Source organism: Chamaea fasciata, unplaced genomic scaffold (assembly GCF_029207755.1).
Source record: "Chamaea fasciata isolate MVZ Bird 193981 ecotype frontalis unplaced genomic scaffold, bChaFas1.0.hap1 SCAF_41, whole genome shotgun sequence".
NCBI lineage: Eukaryota > Metazoa > Chordata > Aves > Passeriformes > Sylviidae > Chamaea > Chamaea fasciata.
Genome location: NW_027094126.1, coordinates 1,506,483 through 1,528,625, shown reverse-complemented (window position 1 = coordinate 1,528,625; position 22,143 = coordinate 1,506,483). Strand labels below are relative to the sequence as shown.

Sequence of the window (22,143 nt, the reverse complement as noted above, 5' to 3'; positions counted from 1 at the left end):
GCCCCTGCGACCACCGGGGAGGGCGCCTCAGCCCGGCCGGGCCCTCCCGGAGCGGCCCCGGTACCCTCCCGGTGTCCCCCCGGTACCTCCCGGTACCTCCCGGTACCTCCCGGTGCCTCCCCCGGCCCCGGTTCCCGGAGCCCCCCGCGCTTCTCCCGGTTCCCGGCGGCTCCGGTGCCGCCCGAGCCCCCCCCCCGGCAGCGCCCGGAGCCCCCCCCCCCCCGCCCCCCCCGGGCCGGGCCGTCCCCGCCCGCCTCCCTCGCGGTAACCGGCGGCTGCGCAGGCAGCACCGGAGCCAAGATGGATCCGGGCACCGGGGGTGGGAGAGCGGCGGCGGAGAGAACCGGGAGAGACGGGGATGGAGAACCGGGATGGGAAACCGGGGATAGGAAACCGGGATGGGAAAATCGGGGATGGGAAAACCGGGGATGGGAAAACGGGATGGGAAAATCGGGATGGGAAACCGGGGATGGGAAACCGGGATGGGAAACCGGGGATGGGAAAACCGGGATGGGAAAACCAGGATGGGAGGGCCGGGAATGGGGATCCGGGAATGAGCAAACCGGGAGGGGAGAACCGGGAGGGGAAAGCCGGGAACGGAGGAGAACCGGGAGAGGGAGAACCGGGAATGAGCAAACCGGGGAAGGGAGGGCCGGCAACGGAGAACCGGGAGGGGAAAACCGGGAATGGCAGAGCCGGGAATGAGCAAACCGGGATGGGAGAACCGGGAGAGGGAGAGAACCGGGAGAGGGAGGGCCGGGAACGGAGCACCGGGATGGGAGCACCGGGAAGGGAGAACCGGGATGGGAGAACCGGGATGGGGTTGAGCCCACCGGGAGGGAGCCCCGGGGGGACCCGCGCGCTCCTACCGGGGGACGCTCGGCCGCTGTCGCCGCCGCTGTCGCCGCTGTCGTCGCCGCTGTGGCCGAGCCCCGGTGTCCCCCCCCCGCCGCCGTTACCGCCGCCCGGGGCTCGCCGCAAGTTTCCCCGAGGCGGCCCCGGCACCGGCACCGGCCCCGGCACCGGCGGGCGGGGCGGGGCGGGGGGAGCCGGGGGCGGGGGGGGCCGGGGGGGTCCGCCCAGCCCCGAGCGGCGCCGGGACCCCCAGGGGAACCGCCGAGGGGGCGGGGGGGGGGGCGGCACCGGGACCCCCCGAGGGGCTGGGGGAGGGGAGAGACCCCCGGGGGGGGGGGCGGCCAGGGGCCCTCTGGGGATGGGGGGACACGACTGCGGGGACCCCGGGACCTCCTGAGACTCCGGGGGGGGGGGTCAGGACCCCCAGGACCCCCGGAGGACATCCAGGACCCCCAGGACCCCCGGAGGGCACCCAGGACCCCAATCGGGGGGACCCCGGGACCTCCTGGGACTCCAGGGGGGGGGTCAGGACCCCCAGGACCCCCGGAAGACATCCAGGACCCCCAGGACCCCCGGAGGGCACCCAGGACCCCAATCGGGGGGACCCCGGGACCTCCTGAGACTCCGGGGGGGGTCAGGACCCCCAGGACCCCCGGAGGACATCCAGGACCCCCAGGACCCCCGGAGGGCACCCAGGACCCCAATCGGGGGGACCCCGGGACCTCCTGAGACTCCGGGGGGTGGTCAGGACCCCCAGGACCCCCGGAGGACATCCAGGACCCCCAGGACCCCTCTGAGGGGACCCCAGGACCCCAATCGGGGGGACCCCGGGACCTCCTGAGACTCCAGGGGGGGAGGTCAGGACCCCCAGGACCCCCGGGGGACCCCAGGACCCCAATCTGGAGGACCCCAGGATCTCCTGAATCCCCTGGGGGGGTCAGGACCCCCAGGACCCCCGAGGGGACCCCGGGATCTCCTGGGGGGGGGGGGGGGGTCAGGACCCCCCGGCCCCCTCCCTGGGTGTCAATGGGGAGGGGGGGAAGCTGCCCCGGGACCCCCGAGGAGTTTTTGGGGGCGCCCCTGGGTTTGGCAGTCCCGGGGAGGGGTCAGAGCCCCTCCCGGTGACCCCCAGGGAGGGGCCGTGACCCCCCCCCCGTGCCTGTGAGGGTCCCTTTGGGGTCAGCAGCCCCCCCCCACATACACCCCAGTTTTTGTAGGACCTACCCAAACCTGGGGCGTCTCACCTGGGCTGGGGGGGTGCGGGGGTGCTCAGGGTGGTCCTCGGGGGGCTTTGGGGTCTCAAGGGTGTCCCGGGGGGGGGATTTGGGGTTTCGGGGGGTCCCAGGGTTGGTCCTGGGGATGTTTTGGGGTCTCAGGGCCGGCCCAGGCGGGTTTTGGGGTTCGGGGCTGTTCCCGGGGGCGTTCCGGGGTCTCGGGTCAGTTCCCGGGGGGATTTTGGGGTCTCAGATCAGTTCCCGGGGGAGGTTTGGAGTCCGGGGGGGGTCTCAGATCAGGTCCCGGGAGGGGTTTTGGGGTCTCGGATCAGTTCTCGGTGGGATTTTGGGGTTTGAGGGGGTCTCGGATCAGTTCCCGGGGGTGTTTCGGGGTCCCGAATCAGTTTCCGGGGAGGTTTTGGGGTCCGGGGGGGTCTCGAATCAGTTCCCGGGGGGTTTTGGGGTCCGGGGGGGTCTCGGATCAGTTCCTGGGGGGGTGTTTTGGGGTTCGGGGGGGTCTCGGATCAGTTCCCGGGGGTGTTTCGGGGTCTCGGATCAGTTCCCGGGGGGGTTTTGGGGTTCGGGGGGGTCTCGGATCAGTTCCCGGGGGTGTTTCGGGGTCTCGGATCAGTTCCCGGGGGTGTTTTGGGGTCCGGGGGGGTCTCGGATCAGTTCCCGGGGGGGTTTTGGGGTTCGGGGGGGGTCTCAGTTCAGTTCCCGGGGGCGTTCCGGGGTTCGGGGCCCCCCCGCAGCCCGCCGGCCGCGCCCCCGCGCTCATTAATCAGATTTTATGTAACGCCGGGGGCGGGAGCGGCGCCCACCCGGCCCCGGGGGGAGCCCAGGGCAGCCCCCCACCTTTGGGGGCCCCCCGGGCCGTCACCCCTAAACCTCCGAAACCCCCAATTTTGGGGTCTCCAAACAACCTCGGGGGTCCTCAGGAGGATTTTGGGGGTCGCGAAGTGATTCGGGGATCCTGGAACTGGATTTAGGGGTCCCAAACCGATTTTGGGGGGGTCTCAAACCAATTTTGGGGGGTCTCAAAGTCATTTGGGGGGTCTCAAAGTCATTTTGGGGGGTCTCAAACCAATTTTGGGGGGTCTCAAAGTCATTTTTGGGGCTCCTCAAGCCAATTTTAGGGCCCCCAAACTGTTTTTGGGGGTCCTCGAACTGGTTTTAGGGGTCTCAAGCTCATTTTGGGGGGGGTCTCGAACCGATTTTGGGGTTCAAAACCCCCCCCAAGACAAAAACCAAAACCCCTCCTCATTTTTGGGGCTCCCCAAATCGATTTCGGGGTTCCCCCCCAAAAAAATAAAAATCTAGAAAACCCCCCGAAAAACCACCAAAACAAAATCCCAAAAACCCCAAAATAAACCCCAAGAAAACCCCAAAATCCCCCCCCCCAAAAAAAACTCCCAAAAAACCCCCCCAAAAACCCACCCCCCCAAAAAAAAAACCCCCCCCAAAACCCCCCAAAACCCCCAAGAAAACCCCCAAATCGCCCCCCCAAAAAACTCCCAAAAAAACCCCCAAAAAATTCAAAAAAGACCCCCCAACCCCCCCCAAAAAACCCCAAAAAACCCTCAAAAAACCCCAACACTCCCCCCCGAAAAAAACCCAACCCCAAGAAAACCCCAAAATCCCCCCAAAAAACCCAAATAAACCCCCCCCAAAAAATCCCCAAAAAATAAAAAAAACCCCCAAACGCCCCCCAAAAAATTCTTTTCATTTTTGGGGCTCCCGAAATTTTCGGGGGGCGGAGTTTTGGGGTGGGGGAGGGGCCGGGTGGGCGCGCGCGAGACAAAGGGGGGCGGGGGGGGGGGGTGGGGGGGGGGGGGAACGATCGCGGCTCGTGATTGAAAAATGGAAATAAAAATAGAAATTTGAAAGAAAAAAAAAAAAGAAATTAAGAAAAAAAAAAAAACTGAAATAATGAGGATGAAAGAGATCCGCGCTGCGGGGAGGGGAGGGGGCGGCAAAACCCCCCCGGGACCCGCCGGGGGCGGGCGGGGGGCGCGCCCGGGGGTTTGGGGGGGTTTGGGGTTTTTTTGGGGGTATTTTGGGGGGGTTTGGGGGGGATTTGGGGGGGGGATTTTGGGTTGGTTTGGGGGTTTTTTGGGGGTTTTTTGGGGGGGCGATTTTGGGGTTGTTTTGGGGGGGATTTGGGGGTTTTTTGGGGGGGATTTGGGGGTTTTTTGCGGTTGTTTTGGGGGATTTGGGGGGTTATTTGGGGGGGATTTGGGGGTTTTGGGGGTTATTTTAGGGGGGATTTTGGGGTTGTTTTTGGGGGGGATTTGGGGTTTTTTTGGAGTTGTTTTGGGGGGCATTTGGGGGGGTTTGGGGATTATTTTGGAGGGATTTTGTGGTTCTTTTTGGGGGAATTTTGGGGGGTTTTGGGGGATTTTGAGGTTATTTTTGGGGAAATTCGGGGGGTTTTGGGGTTATTTTTGGGGGGATTTTGGGGTTGTTTTGGGGGGGATTTTGGGGTTTTGGGGGATTCTTTTTGGGGGGATTTGGGGGTTTTTGGGGTTATTTTGGGAGGATTTTGTGGTTATTTTTGGGGGGATTTTGGGGTTTTTTGGGGTTCTTTTGGGGGGGATTTGGGGGTTTTTGGGGTTCTTTTTGGGGGAAGGTTGGGGGTTTGGGGGGTTTTTGGGGGGAATTTTTTGGTTTTGGGGGTGTTTTTTGTTCATTTGGGTTTTATTTTCTTTTGAAGGCGATTTTTGGGGTTCTCCCTCCCCACTCCGGTTTTGGGGGGTCTCGGTCCTGGGGGGGTCCGGCCGGGGGCGGGGGGGTCTCTCCGGCGGTTTGGGGGGGGGAATTTTGGGGGATTTTTTGGGGGTTTTTTTTGGTGTTTTCGGGGTTTTTTTTAAACGTGATTTTTGCCGGACGCGTTTTTTGGGGGGGGGGGGTCCTTGGGGGGTGGTCTCGGTGCTGGGGGGGGGGTCCCGGGGGGGCTCTCGGGGCGCTGCCGCCGCTGCCGGTGACTCATCCCGGAGCCGCCGCCGTGCCCGGAATGGCAACGGCCGAGCCCCGGGAGGGAAAGAAAAATAAAAAATAAAAAATAAAAAATAAAAAAATAATAAAAAATAAAAAAATAAGATAAAATTTAAAAATTAAAAATAGAAAATAGAAAATAAAAAATAAAAAAATATAAAATATAAGACTAATAAATAATAAATAATAATTGAAAATAATAAAAATAATAAAAAATAAAAATATAAAAAATAAAAAATAGAATAATGAAAAATAAAAAAATCAAAAATAAAAATAATTAAAGATAAAAAATAATAAAATATAATAGAATTAATAAAAAATAAAAAATAAAAAATAAAACACGCGGAGATGAAGAAAAGAGGGAAAAATATTCCGGGGGGGATTCAGGGAGAACCGGGAATGGGAGCGGGAGCAAGCGGGAGAAGGGAAACTGAGGCACGGCCAGACCGGGACAGCCCCGGGACCCCCCCCGGACACCCCCAGGACACCCCAGGACCCCCCCAGGACCCCCCCAGAGCCACCCGAGGGTCCGCGATTGTCCCCAGGGGTGGTGACCCCAAATAATTCCTGGGACGAGCCGGAGATTTTGGGGTGAAAAAGGGATTTTAGTGACGGCGGCGACAGCGGGGGGACACGCGGGGACACGGGGGGGACACGCGGGGACACGGGGGGGGCATCTGGCGGTGAGGGGGGATGTGGGGGGTCTGGGGGGGCGAGTTGGGGGATTTGGGATGGGATTTGGGGGGGCAGGGGGGACACGGAGGGGATTTGGGGGGTCCTGGGGGGACAGGGACAGGAATCTGGGGGTCCTGGGGGGCGGGTTGGGGCATTTGGGGAGGGGCACGGGGGTCCTGGGAGGGGGATTTGGGGGGTCCTGGATGGGTTGGGGAGTTTGAGGAAGGATTCGGGGCTCCCGGAGGGTCCCGGGGATGGAGCACGGGGGTGGAACACGGGGGTCCGCGGGTCCCGGGGGGGTCCCGGGGGGGTCCCGGGGGGGTCCCGGGGGGGTCCCTCATTTGGGGGCGTCCCGGCGCGGCTCCCGGCTCAGCTGGCGGAAGGCGTTCCGCAGCAGCACGTACGGGAAGCAGCTCTCCAGCATGTCCAGCGTCAGGAAGGACGACTCGGCCACGATCTGCGGTGGGCGGGTGGGCGGGGGGTCACCGAGGGGCGGGGGGCGACCGGCAGGAGCCCCCCCCGCTGCCCCTCATCATCACCCTCATCATCATCATCATACTCCCGACCTCCCCCCCCCTGCCCCGCGGCTCCGGATTGGGAAAATTTACATTGAAATGGATTCCGGAGGGGCCGGGCGCTCCTGGAATGACAATGCCGGGGACAGGAGGGGACAGGAGGGGACAGGGCGGGGTGGGGGGGGCTGGAGACCATCGGGGGGGCATCAGGGGCCACCCCAGGACCCTCCCAGATGTTGCCAGGTGTGTCACCAGAGCCCTCAGGGGTCCCCCGGGTGTCCCCAGGTGGCCCCCTGGACCCCCCGATGCCCCCAGATGTGTCCAAAGGTGTCCCCAGAGCCCCCAAGTGTCCCCAGGTGTCCCCAGAGCCCCCAGCTGTCCCCCAGGTGTGTCCCCAGGTGTCCCCAGATGCCCTCAGCTGTCCCCAGGTGTGTCCCCAGGTGTGTCCCCAGGTGTCCCCAGATGCCCCCAGCTGTCCCCAGGTGTGTCCCCAGGTGTGTCCCCAGGTGTCCCCAGGTGCCCCCCGGCCCCCCAGGTGTCCTGACCAGGTGCAGCAGCAGCACGATGGAGTCGTGGTTCCGCACCCGCGCCTTGTCCGGCTCCTGCGCCAGCTGCAGCAGGCTGAGCGAGGCCAGCTGGGGACAGCGACGGTCCATGGGGACAGGGGAGGGGACAGGGCCACTCCACGGGGACAGGGACGGGGACAGGGCCACCCCACGGGGACAGGGACGGGGACAGGGGAGGGGACAGGGACGGTCAGGGATGGGGACAGGGCCACCCCACGGGGACAGGGGAGGGGACAGGGACACCCACCAGGGACAGGGACAATCAGGGCCACCCCACGGGGACAGGGACAGCCCAGGGCACAGGGACAGCCCAGGGGACAGGGGACAGGGGACAGGGGACAGGGGACAGGGGACAGGGGACAGGGACAGACCAGCAGGAACTCCTTGAGGTGGCTCTCGATGTTCTTGCCGTGCACGGTGAAGAGCGCGGCCGCCACCTGCGCGACGGCCTTGGCCAGGCAGTGCAGGTTGTTGGCGAAGCCTGGGGACACCGAGGGGACACCGAGGGGACACCGGGGGGACCACGGCTGGCACCCAGGGAACGGGGGGGACACGGGAGGGCTGGGGGGTCGGGGAGTTTGGGGGCGTAGGGACACGGGGACACAGGGACAGGGGGACACGGGAGCACAGGGCCAGGAGGACATGGGGACATTGGGACACAGGGATACGGGGACACAGGGACATGGGGACACTGGGACGCGGGGATGTGGGGACACAGGTGACCCAGGTGACACACAGGTGACACACAGGTGACACAGGTGACACAGGTGACACGGGGCCAGCCCTCACCGTCCAGCTCGGGGCTGTAGACGGCCGCGGGGTCGGCGGCCAGCAGGGGCAGGGACACGGCCACGAACACCAGCAGCAGACACGACACCTTGTAATCCTCCTCGGGGGACGAGCCCTCTGCACGGCCGGGGGACAGGGGACGGCTGACAGCGCCACCCAGGTGACAGGGCCACCCCGTCGCGTCCCCAAAGCCACCGCAGACCTGTCCTGTGCGCGGCCAGCGCGGCGACCAGCGCCGGGTCCACGTCGCACGGGATCCCCGCGGCCGAGGCCAGCTCGAAGACGCTCAGCGTGTCCTGGGGACGCGGCGACACGTGACGTCAGGCGGCGTCGCGAGGCCGGGGGCTGGCTCCCCGCCGCGTCACCTGTCCCCCGTCCCCACCTGGATGTCGGTGTCGGGGGTCACCACGTCGGCCAGGCCCTTGATGGGGCCCATCAAGAAGGGGCAGTGCTGGGAGAACACCTGGAGGTGGGGGCGGGGGGTCCCGTGTCCCCAAATTAGGGTCAGAGAGGGTCCCGTGTCCCCAAGCTGGGGTCAGGGGGGTCCCATGTCCCCAAATTGGGGTCAGGGTGGGGTCAGGGGGTCCCATGTCCCCAAATTAGGGTCAGAGAGGGTCCTGTGCCCCCAAATTTGGGTCAGGGAGTCCCTGTGTCCCCAGATTGGGGTGGCAGTGGGGTGGGGGGTCCCGGGGTGTCCCCAAGGGGGGGTCCCACCTCCCGGAGGCCCTGCTGCGCCATGGCCCGGAAGCTCAGGATCTCCCCGATGATGGTCATGCGCTTCAGGACGTTGTCGGCCGCTGCGGGGACACGTGTGGGACACGTGTGGGACACCCATGAGTGACACGTGGGACACCCCACGTGTCAGTGGGGACTGGGGGTACAGGAGGGTTGGGGACAAGGCAGAGGCCACACGGGGACACGGGGACACAGGGACACGGGGACAGGGGGACACAGGGACATGGGGACACAGGGACACGGGGACACGGTGACATGGGGGCACGGTGACACGGGGACACCCGGCGCCACTCACAGGTGAGGCGCGGCAGCAGCGCCGCCCTCTGCTCGGGCCGGCAGCAGCGCAGCTGCACCAGCGTGTCCATGTTCTCTGCCACCAGCTTCTGCGGGGACACGGGGACACTGCGGGGACACTGGGGACACTGGGGACACTGGGGACACTGCGGGGACCTGCAGGACCCGGCACCTCCGAGCCTCCCACAGAGCCGAAGGGACGGGGTTGGGGTGGCAGCGGGGTGGCACCAGAGCGGCCCTGCCTGTCCTGTCCCCAGCCCCTGATTGTTGTCCCCATCACTCTGTCCCCATCCCCTGTCCCTGTCCCCTGTCCCCATTCCCTGTCCCCGTCCCCAAGGCCCCCGCACCTTGAGCTCGGTGACCTGGGAGCCCACGTGCCACATCAGGTTCTCGCTCAGGAACCTCATCCCGTAGGGCCCGATGAGCTCGGCCAGCGCCCTCATCTCTGCGGGGGGGACACGGTGGGGACGCCGGCGGGGACAGGGAGGTGACAGCCCCGTCCCCAGGTGCCCCAAGTCCCCAACCTGAGACATCGGAGAACTCGGCGGCGCTGAACGGGGGCTGCTCCTCGCGGGGCACAGTGACAAAGGCCTGCAGGGCCGGGGACAGCAGCACGGCCCCGGTGCTGGCCTGGCGCAGCAGCGCCTCCAGGTACCTGCGGGGACAGGGACACGACATTGTCACCCATGGGAGTGTCACCCACGGCAGTGTCACCTATGGTAATGACACCCACGGCCCCGGTGCTGGCCTGGCGCAGCAGCGCCTCCAGGTACCTGCGGGGACACGGGAAAGTCACCCGTGGCACTGTCACCCATGGGAATGTCACCTATGGCAGTGTCACCCCTGGTATTGTCACCCATGGCAGTGCCACCTATGGCAATGTCACCCATGGCAGTGTCACCCCTGGTATTGTCACCCATGGCAGTGTCACCTGTGGCAGTGTCCCTGCCACCACCTCCATCCCTGTGTCTCTGCTGCCACCACCAGCCCTGTCCCCATGTCCCTGCCGCCACCACCATCCCTATGTCCCCAATGCCACCACCCTTGTCCCCATATCCTTGCCACCACCACCTCCATGTCCCTGCCACCATCAACACCCCCGTCCCCATGTCCTTGCTGCCACCACCCCCACGTCCCTGCCACCACCGCTGTCCCCACGTCCCTGTCCCCACCCATGTCCCCGTGTCCCCTGCAGGTGACACTGACCAGTCGGTGTAGATGGCGGTCAGCGTGGGCTGCCCGGTGGCGTCGCGGGGCTGGCTCTGCTGCAGCAGCACGGCCCTGAGCAGCCGCCCCGTGTCCAGTGTCACCAACTGCCCCAACCTCTGCACCAGCCCCATGTGGGCCACCAGCCCCGCCAGCACCTCCGAGGGCCGGGCCACCTCCTGCGCGGCCTGGTTGTAGCCGGCCATGGCCACGATGGCCCTGAGGGGACGCGGGGGCGGTGAGGGGCGTGTCCCGTGTCCCCTCGTGTCCCCCGGGTGTCCCCCGGGGCTGGCCCCACCTGGTGAGGCGAGTCTCCAGGTGGCTGCTCAGGTACTCGGCCGGGGTCACCGTGTGACCGAAGACGGTGAACTTGGGGACGTGGTTGAGGCTCAGGGACAGCTCGGCCAGGGTCAGGTGCAGCTTGTCCATGCTGGGGGGACAGGCAGGGTGTGACAACCGCTGTCCCACGGGGACAATGACACTGTGACCCCGTGGGGACAATCCCTGTCCCGTGGGGGCAGTCACACTGTGACCCCGTGGGGACAATCACACTGTGACCCCGTGGGGACAGTCACACAGTGACCCCGTGGGGACAATCCCACTGTGACCCCGTGGGGACAATCACACTGTGACCCCGTGGGGACAATCCCTGTCCCCTGGGGACAATCACACCATGACCCCGTGGGGACAATCCCTGTCCCCTGGGGACAGTCACACGGTGACCCCACGGGGACAGTCCCCCCCGGTGACGCTCACGTGGTGGTCAGGGTCCGGTCGCGCCGCTGGCTCTCTGTCCCCGGCTTGTCCCTGTCCCCTGTCCCCTTGCGGGGCGGCTGCTTCGGGCTTTTCTTGACGCGGGCCCTGCTGATGGTGGCCGCACAGTGCTTGGGCAGCAGCTGCGGGGTGGGGACGGGGACGTGGGGACGTGGGGACACCCCAAACGGGGCCACCGGGGCCACAGGACACCAAAGGTCCTGAAGCCCCCAGAGGCCACCAAGACCCTGAAGCCCCCGAAGGCCATGAAGCCCTCAGAGATTCTGGAGACCCCAAAGACCACCAAGACCCCAAAGGTCCTCAAACCCCCAAAAGGCCACCAAGACCTCAAAGGCCGCTAAGCCCCCAGAGACCCCAAAGACCACCAAGACCCCATAGCTCCTGAAGCCCCCAAGGCTCACCAATCCCTCCAAAAGCCCCAGACCCTCCAAACCCCCCAAAGCCCCCCAGAACCCCCAGACCCCCCCGAGCCCCCCAGACCCCCTAAAGTCCTCCAGACCCCCCAAAGCCCCCCAGAGCCCCCCAGACCTGCTGGCTGAGGTAGTTCCTGAAGCCCTCAAAGACCACCAAGACCCCAAAGCTCCTGAAGCCCCCAAGGCTCACCAGTCCCTCCAAAAGCCCCAAACCCCCCAAAGCCCCCCAGACCCCCCAGACCCCCCCGAGCCCCCCAGACCTGCTGGCTGAGGTTGTGCTGCTCGGCGCAGACCTCCAGCACGCAGCCGCCGCCCACCCTGGCCAGCTCCTCCAGGAACTTGTGGCACAGCCCCAGCGCCGTCGCCTCCAGCTGCGGGTACTGCGAGGGGGACACCGGGGACACCTCAGAGCCACCAAGGAGGGGACACAGTTGGGGGGCCGGGGGAACCCCCCCCGGGGGTGTCACCCACCTCCTCGGGGCACATGGGGTGAGGGCAGCGAGAGAAGTGGGCGCAGAGCAACGGGAAGGCGATGGAGAAACGCAGCGAGGTCGGCTCCTCCAGCGTCAGCGAGAACATCCGCTCCAGCGGCCGCGGGAAGAAACTGCGGGGAGGGACGGGGAGACACGGGAGAGAGGAAAAAAAAGGGGTCCGGGGTGGGGAAAGGGTGGGAAAAAGGGTTACAGAGTCGGGAAAGGGTGGGAAAAGGGTGGGAAATGGGGTGTAGGAGAGGAAAAAAAGGGGTCCGGGGTGGGGGAAAGGGTGGGAAAAGGGTATGGGGTGATGAAAGGGGGGAAAAAACGGGGTGTGGGGTGGGAAAAGAGCGGGAAAAAATGGGTCCGGGGTGGGGAAAGGGCAGAAAAAATGGGGTGTGGGGTGGGGAAAGGGCAAAGAGAAGGGTTGTGGGTGGGGAAAGGGTGGGAAAAGGAGGTACAGGGACGGGAAAAGGGCAGAAATGGGGTCAGGAGTGGGAAAAGGGGGGACAGGACAGGGACAGGGACAGGGACAGGGACAGGGACAGGGACAGGGACAGGGACAGGACAGTGAGGCCGCGGGGCTCACCAGAGCTGGGACAGGTCGGAGGTCTCGTCCAGCAGCTCCTGCGGCTGGTCCAGGAGGCGCGTGTGGAACACCACGAGGTTCATGATGCGCCCCACGTCGCCGTTGGAGCTCAGCGGGAGCGGCGCCCGCGCCACGCTCGTGTACGCCTGGGGACACGGGGACAGTGTGGGGACACGGGGACAGTGTGGGGACACCGTGGGGACAGCCTGGGGACACGGGGACAGTGTGGGGACATGGGGACAGTGTGGGGACAGCCTGGGGACACGGGGACAGTGTGGGGACACCGTGGGGACAGCCTGGGGACACGGGGACAGTGTGGGGACATGGGGACAGTGTGGGGACAGCCTGGGGACACGGGGACAGTGTGGGGACACCGTGGGGACAGCCTGGGGACACGGGGACAGTGTGGGGACATGGGGACAGTGTGGGGACAGCCTGGGGACACGGGGACAGTGTGGGGACACCGTGGGGACACGGGGACAGTGTGGGGACAGCCTGGGGACACGGGGACAGTGTGGGGACACCGTGGGGACAGCCTGGGGACACGGGGACAGTGTGGGGACACCGTGGGGACAGCCTGGGGACACGGGGACAGTGTGGGGACACCGTGGGGACACGGGGACAGTGTGGGGACACCGTGGGGACAGCCTGGGGACACGGGGACAGTGTGGGGACACCGTGGGGACACGGGGACAGTGTGGGGACACCGTGGGGACAGCCTGGGGACACGGGGACAGTGTGGGGACACTGTGGGGACAGCCTGGGGACACGGGGACAGTGTGAGGACACTGTGGGGACACGGGGACAGTGTGGGGACACGGGGACAGTGTGGGGACACGGTGGGGACAGCCTGGGGACACGGGGACAGTGTGGGGACACGGTGGGGACAGCCTGGGGACACGGGGACAGTGTGGGGACACCGTGGGGACACGGGGACAGTGTGGGGACACTGTGGGGACAGCCTGGGGACACGGGGACAGTGTGGGGACACCGTGGGGACACGGGGACAGTGTGGGGACACGGTGGGGACAGCCTGGGGACACGGGGACAGTGTGGGGACACGGTGGGGACAGCCTGGGGACACGGGGACAGTGTGGGGACACCGTGGGGACACGGGGACAGTGTGGGGACATCGTGGGGACAGCCTGGGGACACGGGGACAGTGTGGGGACACTGTGGGGACAGCCTGGGGACACGGGGACAGCGTGGGGACACCGTGGGGACACGGGGACAGTGTGGGGACACGGGGACAGTGTGGGGACACCATGGGGACACGGGGACAGTGTGGGGACATCGTGGGGACAGCCTGGGGACACGGGGACAGTGTGGGGACACCGTGGGGACACGGGGACAGTGTGGGGACACTGTGGGGACAGCCTGGGGACACGGGGACAGTGTGGGGACACCGTGGGGACACGGGGACAGTGTGGGGACACCGTGGGGACAGCCTGGGGACACGGGGACAGTGTGGGGACACTGTGGGGACAGCCTGGGGACACGGGGACAGTGTGGGGACACCGTGGGGACACGGGGACAGTGTGGGGACACGGGGACAGTGTGGGGACACCATGGGGACACGGGGACAGTGTGGGGACACTGTGGGGACAGCCTGGGGACACGGGGACAGTGTGGGGACACCGTGGGGACACGGGGACAGTGTGGGGACACCGTGGGGACAGCCTGGGGACACGGGGACAGTGTGGGGACACCGTGGGGACACGGGGACAGTGTGGGGACACCGTGGGGACAGCCTGGGGACACGGGGACAGTGTGGGGACACTGTGGGGACAGCCTGGGGACACGGGGACAGTGTGGGGACACGGGGACAGTGTGGGGACAGTGTGGGGACACCATGGGGACAGTGTGGGGACAGCGTGGGGACACCGTGGGGACACGGGGACAGTGTGGGGACAGTGTGGGGACACGGGGACAGTGTGGGGACAGGGACAAGGGGACACGGGGGCAAGGAGTGGGACAGCAGGGACAGGGCACTGTCACAGGGATGGGGACAAGGGTGAGATCGGCACAGGAACAGGGACAGGGACAGGGACAGTGGGGACAGCAAGGGGACAGAGACGGGGCCAGGGCCACCCGTCCCACCTGGAGCCGGAACCAGTCCAGGCGCAGCGCGGTGAAGTCGAACTGCTCGTTGTCATCGACTGTGGGGACACAGGGACACGGGGACACGGCGCTGGGGTGGCACAGGCGGCACTTGGGGCCGGCAGGTGACATTTTTGGCCGGCAGGTGACACGGGCCCCCACCTTCCTTGGCCGCCAGCGCCGAGAGGGAGCTGACGAAGGACGAGAGGATCACCGACTCCTCCTCGGGACACACCGACAGGTTCTGCGGGGACAGCGACGGCTCAGGGGACGGCGACACCCGGAGGGGACCCAGGGGACAGTGCCACCCCCCCCGGGGGGGGTGGGGTTACCTGGATGACGTCACTGAGCAGCAGCGCGTCGAAGCGGGCCAGGTACAGGCGGTGGTAGCGGCGCAGAACGCGCGGGTGCCGCAGCACCAGAGCCCGCAGCTGCTCCAGCAGCAGCAGCAGCTCCGCGATGTGGCTGAGCCCGGGGGGGACAGGGTGAGACCCCCGGGACCCCCAAAAAAACTCCTGAACCCACCCAGAGCCCCCCGAAAAACTCCTGACCCCCCCCCAGAGCCCCCCGAAACCCCTGAATCCACCCAGAGCCCCCGGAAACTCCTGAACCCACCCGGAGCCCCCCGAAACCCCTGAACCCACCCGGAGCCCCCCGAGGAACCCCCCCGAATTCACCCCGTGCCCCCCGAACTCCTCTGAGCCCCCCCCAGGGGCTCCCGACCCCTCCCCAAATCCCCCTGAACTGCCCTCCTGTCCCCTCCCTGTCCTCTCTCTGTCCCCTCATTGTCCCCTCCATGTCCCTCCCTGTCCCCTCATTGTCCCTCCCTGTCCCCTCGTTGTCCCTCCCTGTCCCCTCGTTGTCCCCTCATTGTCCCCTCCCTGTCCCCTCATTGTCCCCACCTGTCCCCACCTGTTCCCTCTCTGTCTCCTCATTGTCCCCATTGTCCCCTCTCTGTCCCCTCCCTGTCCCCACCTGTCCGTGAAGTCCTCGGGGTTCTTGCTCTTGGTCACGTGCTCGGCGTGTCGCGACAGCCAGGTCACCTCATCGCGACACAGCGACAGCGCCACGAACACCAGCAGGGCCTGGGGGGAGGGGAAGGGGAGGGGGGGAGAGCCCGGGGACCCCAAATCCCGCAGCCCAAACCCCGCACACACAACCCCCAGCACCCCAAAATCCCTTCACGCGCTCCAATCCCCCCAAATCCCCCCAAAATCTCCCAAATCCCCCCGAAATCTCCCAAATCCCCCCAAAAACCTCCCAAATCCCCCCGAAATCTCCCAAATCCCCCCGAAATCTCCCCAAATCCCACTGAAATCTCCCAAATCCCACTGATATCTTCCCCAATCCCCCCGAAATCTCCCAAATCCCCCCGAAATCCCTCCAAATCCCCCCAAAACCTCCCAAATCCCCCCAAAATATCCTCAAATCCCCCCGAAATCCCCCCGAAATCTCCCCCAATGCCCCCAAAATCTCCCCAAATCTCCCCAAAATTTCCCCCAAATCCCCCCAAAATCCCCCAAAATCTCCCAAATCCCACTGAAATCTCCCCCAAGTCCCCCCGAAATCCCCCCAAATCCCCCCAAACTCACCTTGGGCCCCAGCAGCCCGGGCTGGTCCTCCAGCAGCGCCAGCAGCTCCCGCACGGCGCCGCGCAGGAACGAGCGGCGGCCCCGGTGCAGGGCCGGGCTGGGGGGGCACGACAGGTTTGGGGGGGGTCCCGGGGGTCGTGGGGGGGTCCCGGGGGTCGTGGGGGGTCGGGGGGATGCGGGGAGGGGACAGAGCCACGCGGAGGGACCGGGGGTGACAATGACACCGTAGGGGTGACCCGGGATAGGGGAGGGTTGGGGGGATTTGGGGGGGTCGGGGGGGGTCAGATTTGGGGGTCGGGGGGATCAGGGTCAGGGCCACCCAAACGACCCCCTCGGCCACCCCCAGGGGACAGTGACAAAGGGGGGGGGCGGTTGTGACACGGATGAAACCGGGGAGGGATGAGACCCCGCCAAACCCCCCCGCTGGTTTTGGGGTGACCTGAGACCACCCCCCAGCGCCCCCAAACCGCCGGGCCCCCCCGCAGTGTCCCCGCAGTGTCCCCGCAGTGTCCCCACACCTGTGTGCCACCGCGTGGTCCCGGCACTCTTTGACATCGGCCACGCGCTTCCCGTACCTGGGGAGGGGACACACCTGGCACCGCCCTGCGGGACCCCCGGAGCCCCCGGGACAGCCCTGGCAGCCGGGGGAGCCCCAGGTGACCCCCCCGGGCACCGTCTGAGACCCCCCAAAATCCCCTGGACACCCCCTGAGCCCCAAATCCAGCAGCACAAACCCCCAACCTCAAAGCCGGAATCCCAAACCCCAAACCCTGAATCCACCCCCTGAACCCCAAATCCCGCCCCCCAAACCCTGAACCCCAAATCCCGCCCCCCAAACCCTGAATCCCCCCCTGAACCCCAAACCCTGAATCCACCCCTGAACCCCAAACCCCAAACCCTGAATCCACCCCCCGAACCCCAAATCCCGGCCCCCAAACCCCGAACCCCAAACCCTGAACCCCAAATCCCGGCCCCCAAACCCCGAACCCCAAACCCCGAACCCCAAATCCCGCCCCCCGAACCCCAAATCCCGGCCCCCAAACCCCGAACCCCAAATCCCGCCCCCCAAGCCCTGAATCCCCCCCTGAACCCCAAACCCCAAACCCTGAATCCACCCCCCGAACCCCAAATCCCGGCCCCCAAACCCCGAACCTCAAATCCCGCCCCCCGAACCCCAAATCCCGGCCCCCAAACCCCGAACCCCAAACCCTGAACCCCAAATCCCGCTCCCTGAACCCCAAATCCCGAACCCCAAACCCTGAACCCCAAACCCCGAATCCCCCCCTAAACCCCAAATCCCGCCCCCCAAACCCTGAACCCCAAACCCCAAATCCCGCCCCCCGAACCCCAAACCCCGAACCCCAAATCCCGAACCCCAAATCCCGCCCCCCGAGCCCCGTGCCCCCTGTCCTCACCCCTTGAGCCCCCCCAGCAGCTCCTCGGTGACCTTGTGCACGGCCACGGCCTCGTCGCGCACCAGGGTGACAAAGAGCGAGCCCTGCAGGGCCCGGCGCCACAGCTCCTGGCACGGCGCGGCGCCCAGGGCGCCCGGGCACACCAGGAACCCCACTGAGGGGACAGGAGGGGTCAGGGACCCCAAAACGGGGACAGCCCCACATCAAGGACCCCAAAATGGGGATGTCACCAAGTTAGGGACACCAGGAACTCCACTGAGGGGACAGGTGGGGTCAGGGACCCCAAAATGGGGACAGTGCCCAGGAACCCCACTGAGGGGACAGGAGGGGTCAGGGACCCCAAAACGGGGACAGCCCCACATCAAGGACCCCAAAATGGGGACAGCACAGGGTCAGGGACCCCAAAATGGGGATGTCACCAAGTTAGGGACACCAGGAACCCCACTGAGGGGACAGGAGGGGTCAGGGACCCCAAAACGGGGACTGAGGGTTGGGGACAGCACCCAGTTGGGGTTGGGGACACTCAGTGACAGTGCCAGCACTCACGGATGATCCAGCGCTCCATCACCTCCAGGGACAGGTACTCACAGGCCATCTGGGGACACCGGTGTCACCACCTCACTGTCCCCTGGCTGTCCCCAGTGTCCATGTCCCCATGACACCATCCCCAGTCTGCTGTGCCCATGGCGCAGTGTCCCTGTGACTGCGGCCCCGTGTCCCCAAGTCCCCGTGTCCCCAGGGTGTCCCCATACCCCATGTCCCCGTGTCCCCAGGGTGTCCCCATACCCCATGTCCCCATATACCCAAGGTGTCCCCAGGGCGTCCCCGTGTCACTCACGCTGTCGCAGGTGGCCGGGCTCAGCATGTGCCCATGTCCCCAGGGTGTCCCCATGTCCCCAGGGTGTCCCCATACCCCATGTCCCCATGTCCCCAGGGTGTCCCCGTGTCCCCAGGGTGTCCCCATGTCACTCACGCTGTCGCAGGTGGCCGGGTTCAGCATGTCCCCATGTCCCCCATACCCCACACCCCATGTCCCCAGGGTGTTCCCATACCCCATGTCCCCATATCCCCAGGGTGTCCCCAGGGTGTCCCCGAGTCACTCACGCTGTCGCAGGTGGCCGGGTTCAGCATGTCCCCATGTCCCCAGGGTGTCCCCATGTCCCCAGGGTGTCCCCGTGTCCCCAGGGTGTCCCCGTGTCACTCACGCTGTCGCAGGTGGCCGGGCTCAGCATGTCCCCATGTCCCCAGGGTGTCCCCATGTCCCCAGGGTGTCCCCATACCCCATGTCCCCATGTCCCCAGGGTGTCCCCGTGTCCCCAGAGTGTCCCCGTGTCCCCAGGGTGTCCCCGAGTCACTCACGCTGTCGCAGGTGGCCGGGCTCAGCATGTCCCCCGCGGGTCCCAGCAGGCTCAGCAGCTGCTCCCGCCGCCACAGCTCCGCGTCCCGGCAGCGCCGCTCGAACAGGGCCCGCAGGGACAGCAGGGCGCTGCCCACGGCCTGCGGGGACACCGCTGTCACCGTGGGGACATCGCTGCCACCGTGGGGACATCGCTGCCACCGTGGGGACACTGCCACCACGGGGACACCACTGCCATAGGGACAACACCGCCGCCATGGGGACACCAGGAGTGGGGACACGGCTGCCATGGGGACACGGGCCCGGCCATGGGTGGCCCTGCCGGTGACCGGGGACCCCCGACCCACCTTGGTGTGGGGCCCGAACTCCTCGGGGAGCTTCTTGAGCGGGTGCTCGTACTCCAGCACCATCTGCGCCAGGCGGGCAAAGCCGGGCTCGCTGCGGGGACACGGCCGAGGGGACATGTTGGGGACAGCCCCAGGGCTGACCTCGGCTTTGGGGACACCTTGGGGACAGCCCCAGGATGGCCCCAGCATTGGGGACACACTGGGGACAGCCCCGGGGCCATCTCTCCATCTCTGGTGTTGGGGACATGTTGGGGACAACCCCGAGGCCACGGAATTGGGGACAGCGCCAGGATGGCCCCAGCGTTGGGGACACCTTGGGGACAGCCCCGGGATGGCCCCAGCATTGGGGACACACTGGGGACAGCCCCGGGGCCATCTCTCCATCTCTGGTGTTGGGGACATGTTGGGGACAACCCCGAGGCCACGGAATTGGGGACAGCGCCAGGATGGCCCCAGCGTTGGGGACACCTTGGGGACAGCCCCGGGATGGCCCCAGCATTGGGGACACACTGGGGACAGCCCCGGGGCCATCTCTCCATCTCTGGTGTTGGGGACATGCTGGGGACAACGCCGAGGCCACGGAATTGGGGACAGCGCCAGGATGGCCCCAGCGTTGGGGACACACTGGGACAACCCCAGGGCTGCCCTCCGGCTTTGGGGACACGGTGGGGACGGCCCCGGGGAGGGGACAGCGCGGGAACAACCCCACAGACACATCCCTGGGGACCGCGCCGGTGACGGCACAGCCGCGGGGACAGCGCGGGGACAGCGCGGCGGTGGCACCTGGCGCCGTGGCTCATCTCGTGCGCGCAGTGGTAGAGCCCCAGCAGCAGCCGCCGCTCCTCGGTGCGCGCCAGCAGCAGCACCAGCGACACGTAGGTGACAACCAGGTCCAGGTAGCCCTTGGTGAAGTCGTAGTTGATGTGCTGGCAGGGGAGGGGACGAGTCGTGAGGGACAGCGGGGACACGGCCGGGGTGGCACTCGGGGCCGGGGCGGTGGCACTCACGATGTCGAAGAAGCACTGGCTGGCGTCGATGGTGTTGAGCAGCTCGTACACGTGGTCCTGGTGGCCCCGGGGGACAGCGCCGCGTGTCACCACCCCTGAGGGACATCACCCTGTCCCCCCACCCCGTGTCCCCTTGGTCCCCCCCGGCCCGGCTCACCCGGAACTCCAGCAGGTCCAGGAAGGTGTGGTAGAACGGTGCCAGCACCCGCACGATGTCCCCTTTGTCCCTGTGCACCGGCCCCAGGTGCTGCTGCGGGGGGACACGGGGACAGCGGCGTAGGTGGCACCGTGGGGGACACGGGGACAATGGGGACACAGGGACAATGGGGACACGGGGACAGCGGCGTGGGTGGCACTGCGGGGGACACAGGGCTGGGGACACGGGGACAGCGGGGGACACAGGGATGGCGACATGGGGACACGGGGACAGTGGGGACACGGGGACAGCGGCTCACGGTGCTGCTCCGCACGTCCAGGTGCGGGAATTTCTTCTGGATGAACTTGGTCGAGGCCTCCATGGCCTTGTCCCCGAGGAAGGGCGGCCGCGTGCGGGGGTCCGAGCACGTCTGGGGGACCCCCGGGTCAGAGCCCCCGGAACCGACCCCAAAAACCCGACCCCGGGGTGGGACACCCCCAGAAATGAGCCCCCCACCTCAGATACCCCCCAAACCCCTCCTGGGTTGGATTCCACCCAAAAACCCCACCCTGCCCCGGCCCTCCCCGGGCTGGGACTCCCCAAATTCCCCCTCAGGGCTGGGACCCCCCCCAAACCCCCCTGTCCAAGCCCCTCCCTGAGCAAGGACCCCCAAATCCCCCCTAAAACCCCTCCCGGGCTGGATCCCCCCCAAAAACCCCACCCTACCCCAACTGACCCCCCCAAACCCCCCTGTCCAAGCCCCTCCCTGAGCAGGGACCCTCAAATCCCCCCTAAAACCCCTCCCGGGCTGTGCCCCCTCCCCAAATCCCCCCAAACCCCCCGTCCCTCACTCCCCCCGGTCCCCACAGCCCCTCCCCGTGGGCTGGGGGCATTTGGGGACCCCCGGGTGTCCCCTGGGTGTCCCCCGGGACCCTCCCCACACCTTTTTGAGGTGGTAGAGGCGCACCAGGACCCCGCGGCCCCGCTCGTTGAGCAGCGTCAGCTTCTCGGCCAGTTTGTCCCCGTACACCGAGGGCAGGGACATGGTGGCACCTGGGTGTCACCCCCGCTGTCCCCAAATGGGCCCCGAGCCCCAACTTCCTCTTCCTGGGCTGGGCCCGGCAGCGCTGGGGCCACCAGGGGACACGTGACAGCGGTGACAGCACCCCGTGACACGGCGGGGGACGCGGGCGGGGGACACGGAAGTGTTGGGGACACCGGGGATGGGGGACACTGAAACCTTAGGGACACCAGGGATGGGGGACACCAGGGATGGGGGACACCAAAGAGTTGGGGACACCAAAGTGTTGGGGACACCGGGGATGGGGGACACTGAAGCCTTAGGGACACCAGGGATGGGGGACACTGGGAATGGCGGTCACCAAAGAGTTGGGGACACCAGGGATGGAGGACACCAAAGTGTTGGGGACACCAGGGATGAGGGACACTGGGAATAGGGGTCACCAAAGAGTTGGGGACACTGGGAATGGGGGACACCAAAGTGTTGGGGACACCAGGCATGAAGGACAACAGGGATGGGGACAACAAAGTGTTGAGGACATTGGGGATGGGGGACACGGAAGCCTTGGGGACACTGGGGATGGGGGACACGGAAGCCTTGGGGACACCGGGGATAGGGGACACTGAAGTGTTGGGGACAACATGGATGGGTGACATGAGTGATGGGGGAACAACATGGATGGGTGACATCAGTGATGGGCGACATCAAGCCTTGGGGACACCAGTCATGGGGGACAACACAGATGAGTGACACCAGTGATGGGTGACAACACGCGTGGGGGACACCAGTGGTGGCCAATGCCACCATGGCCTGACGCCACGGGTGAGTGTCACCACGGCTGGGTGACACCACTGATGCCACCATCAGCCCCAGGGGGGCTCTGACAGCCCGGGCCCCGTGTGGGTGTCAGGGGCCTTGTGCCCTTCCTGACCTCACACAGAACCGGTTCTGGTCCGTTTGACCCCAATTCCCTCCCATTTGTCCCTTTTGGGTTCCATGTATCCCCAGTCAGGTGACCCCCGTCAGGGCTCATTTATTCCCTGTCAGGACCCAAACCAGGCCCGTCGAACCCCAGT

The 22,143-nt window shown here is 66.1% G+C and overlaps 1 protein-coding gene across 1 annotated transcript; it reads right to left on the bottom strand.

The window, feature by feature from the left end:
* Positions 1 to 5,992: 5,992 nt before the first annotated feature.
* Positions 5,993 to 21,111, bottom strand: NCKAP1L (NCK associated protein 1 like). Its single transcript, XM_066207564.1, has 31 exons — positions 20,990 to 21,111; positions 20,366 to 20,476; positions 20,068 to 20,160; positions 19,911 to 19,967; positions 19,687 to 19,829; positions 18,904 to 18,994; positions 18,559 to 18,696; positions 17,746 to 17,794; positions 17,200 to 17,353; positions 16,303 to 16,359; positions 15,785 to 15,881; positions 15,168 to 15,277; positions 14,525 to 14,657; positions 14,355 to 14,436; positions 14,193 to 14,251; positions 12,093 to 12,238; positions 11,502 to 11,634; positions 11,291 to 11,410; positions 10,600 to 10,739; positions 10,142 to 10,273; positions 9,844 to 10,062; positions 9,162 to 9,292; positions 8,985 to 9,082; positions 8,639 to 8,726; positions 8,323 to 8,405; positions 7,991 to 8,071; positions 7,811 to 7,904; positions 7,609 to 7,725; positions 7,191 to 7,300; positions 6,799 to 6,888; positions 5,993 to 6,195 (listed from the first exon to the last, which is right to left on the bottom strand). Exons 1-31 carry the CDS (start codon positions 21,089 to 21,091, stop codon positions 6,076 to 6,078), a joined length of 3,378 nt encoding a protein of 1,125 aa, XP_066063661.1. The 5' UTR covers positions 21,092 to 21,111; the 3' UTR covers positions 5,993 to 6,075.
* Positions 21,112 to 22,143: the final 1,032 nt, after the last annotated feature.

Excerpts from the sequence above, each read along its gene's own strand:
- NCKAP1L (XM_066207564.1), bottom strand. The coding sequence starts at position 21,091 with ATGTCCCTGCCCTCGGTGTACGGGGACAAACTGGCCGAGAAGCTGACG. Across the intron at positions 18,697-18,903 it reads AGTTCGGGCCCCACACCAAG|GCCGTGGGCAGCGCCCTGCT; the intron begins GTGGGTCGGGGG and ends GTGTCCCCGCAG. Across the intron at positions 15,278-15,784 it reads CCGGGCTGCTGGGGCCCAAG|GCCCTGCTGGTGTTCGTGGC; the intron begins GTGAGTTTGGGG and ends CCCTCCCCCCAG.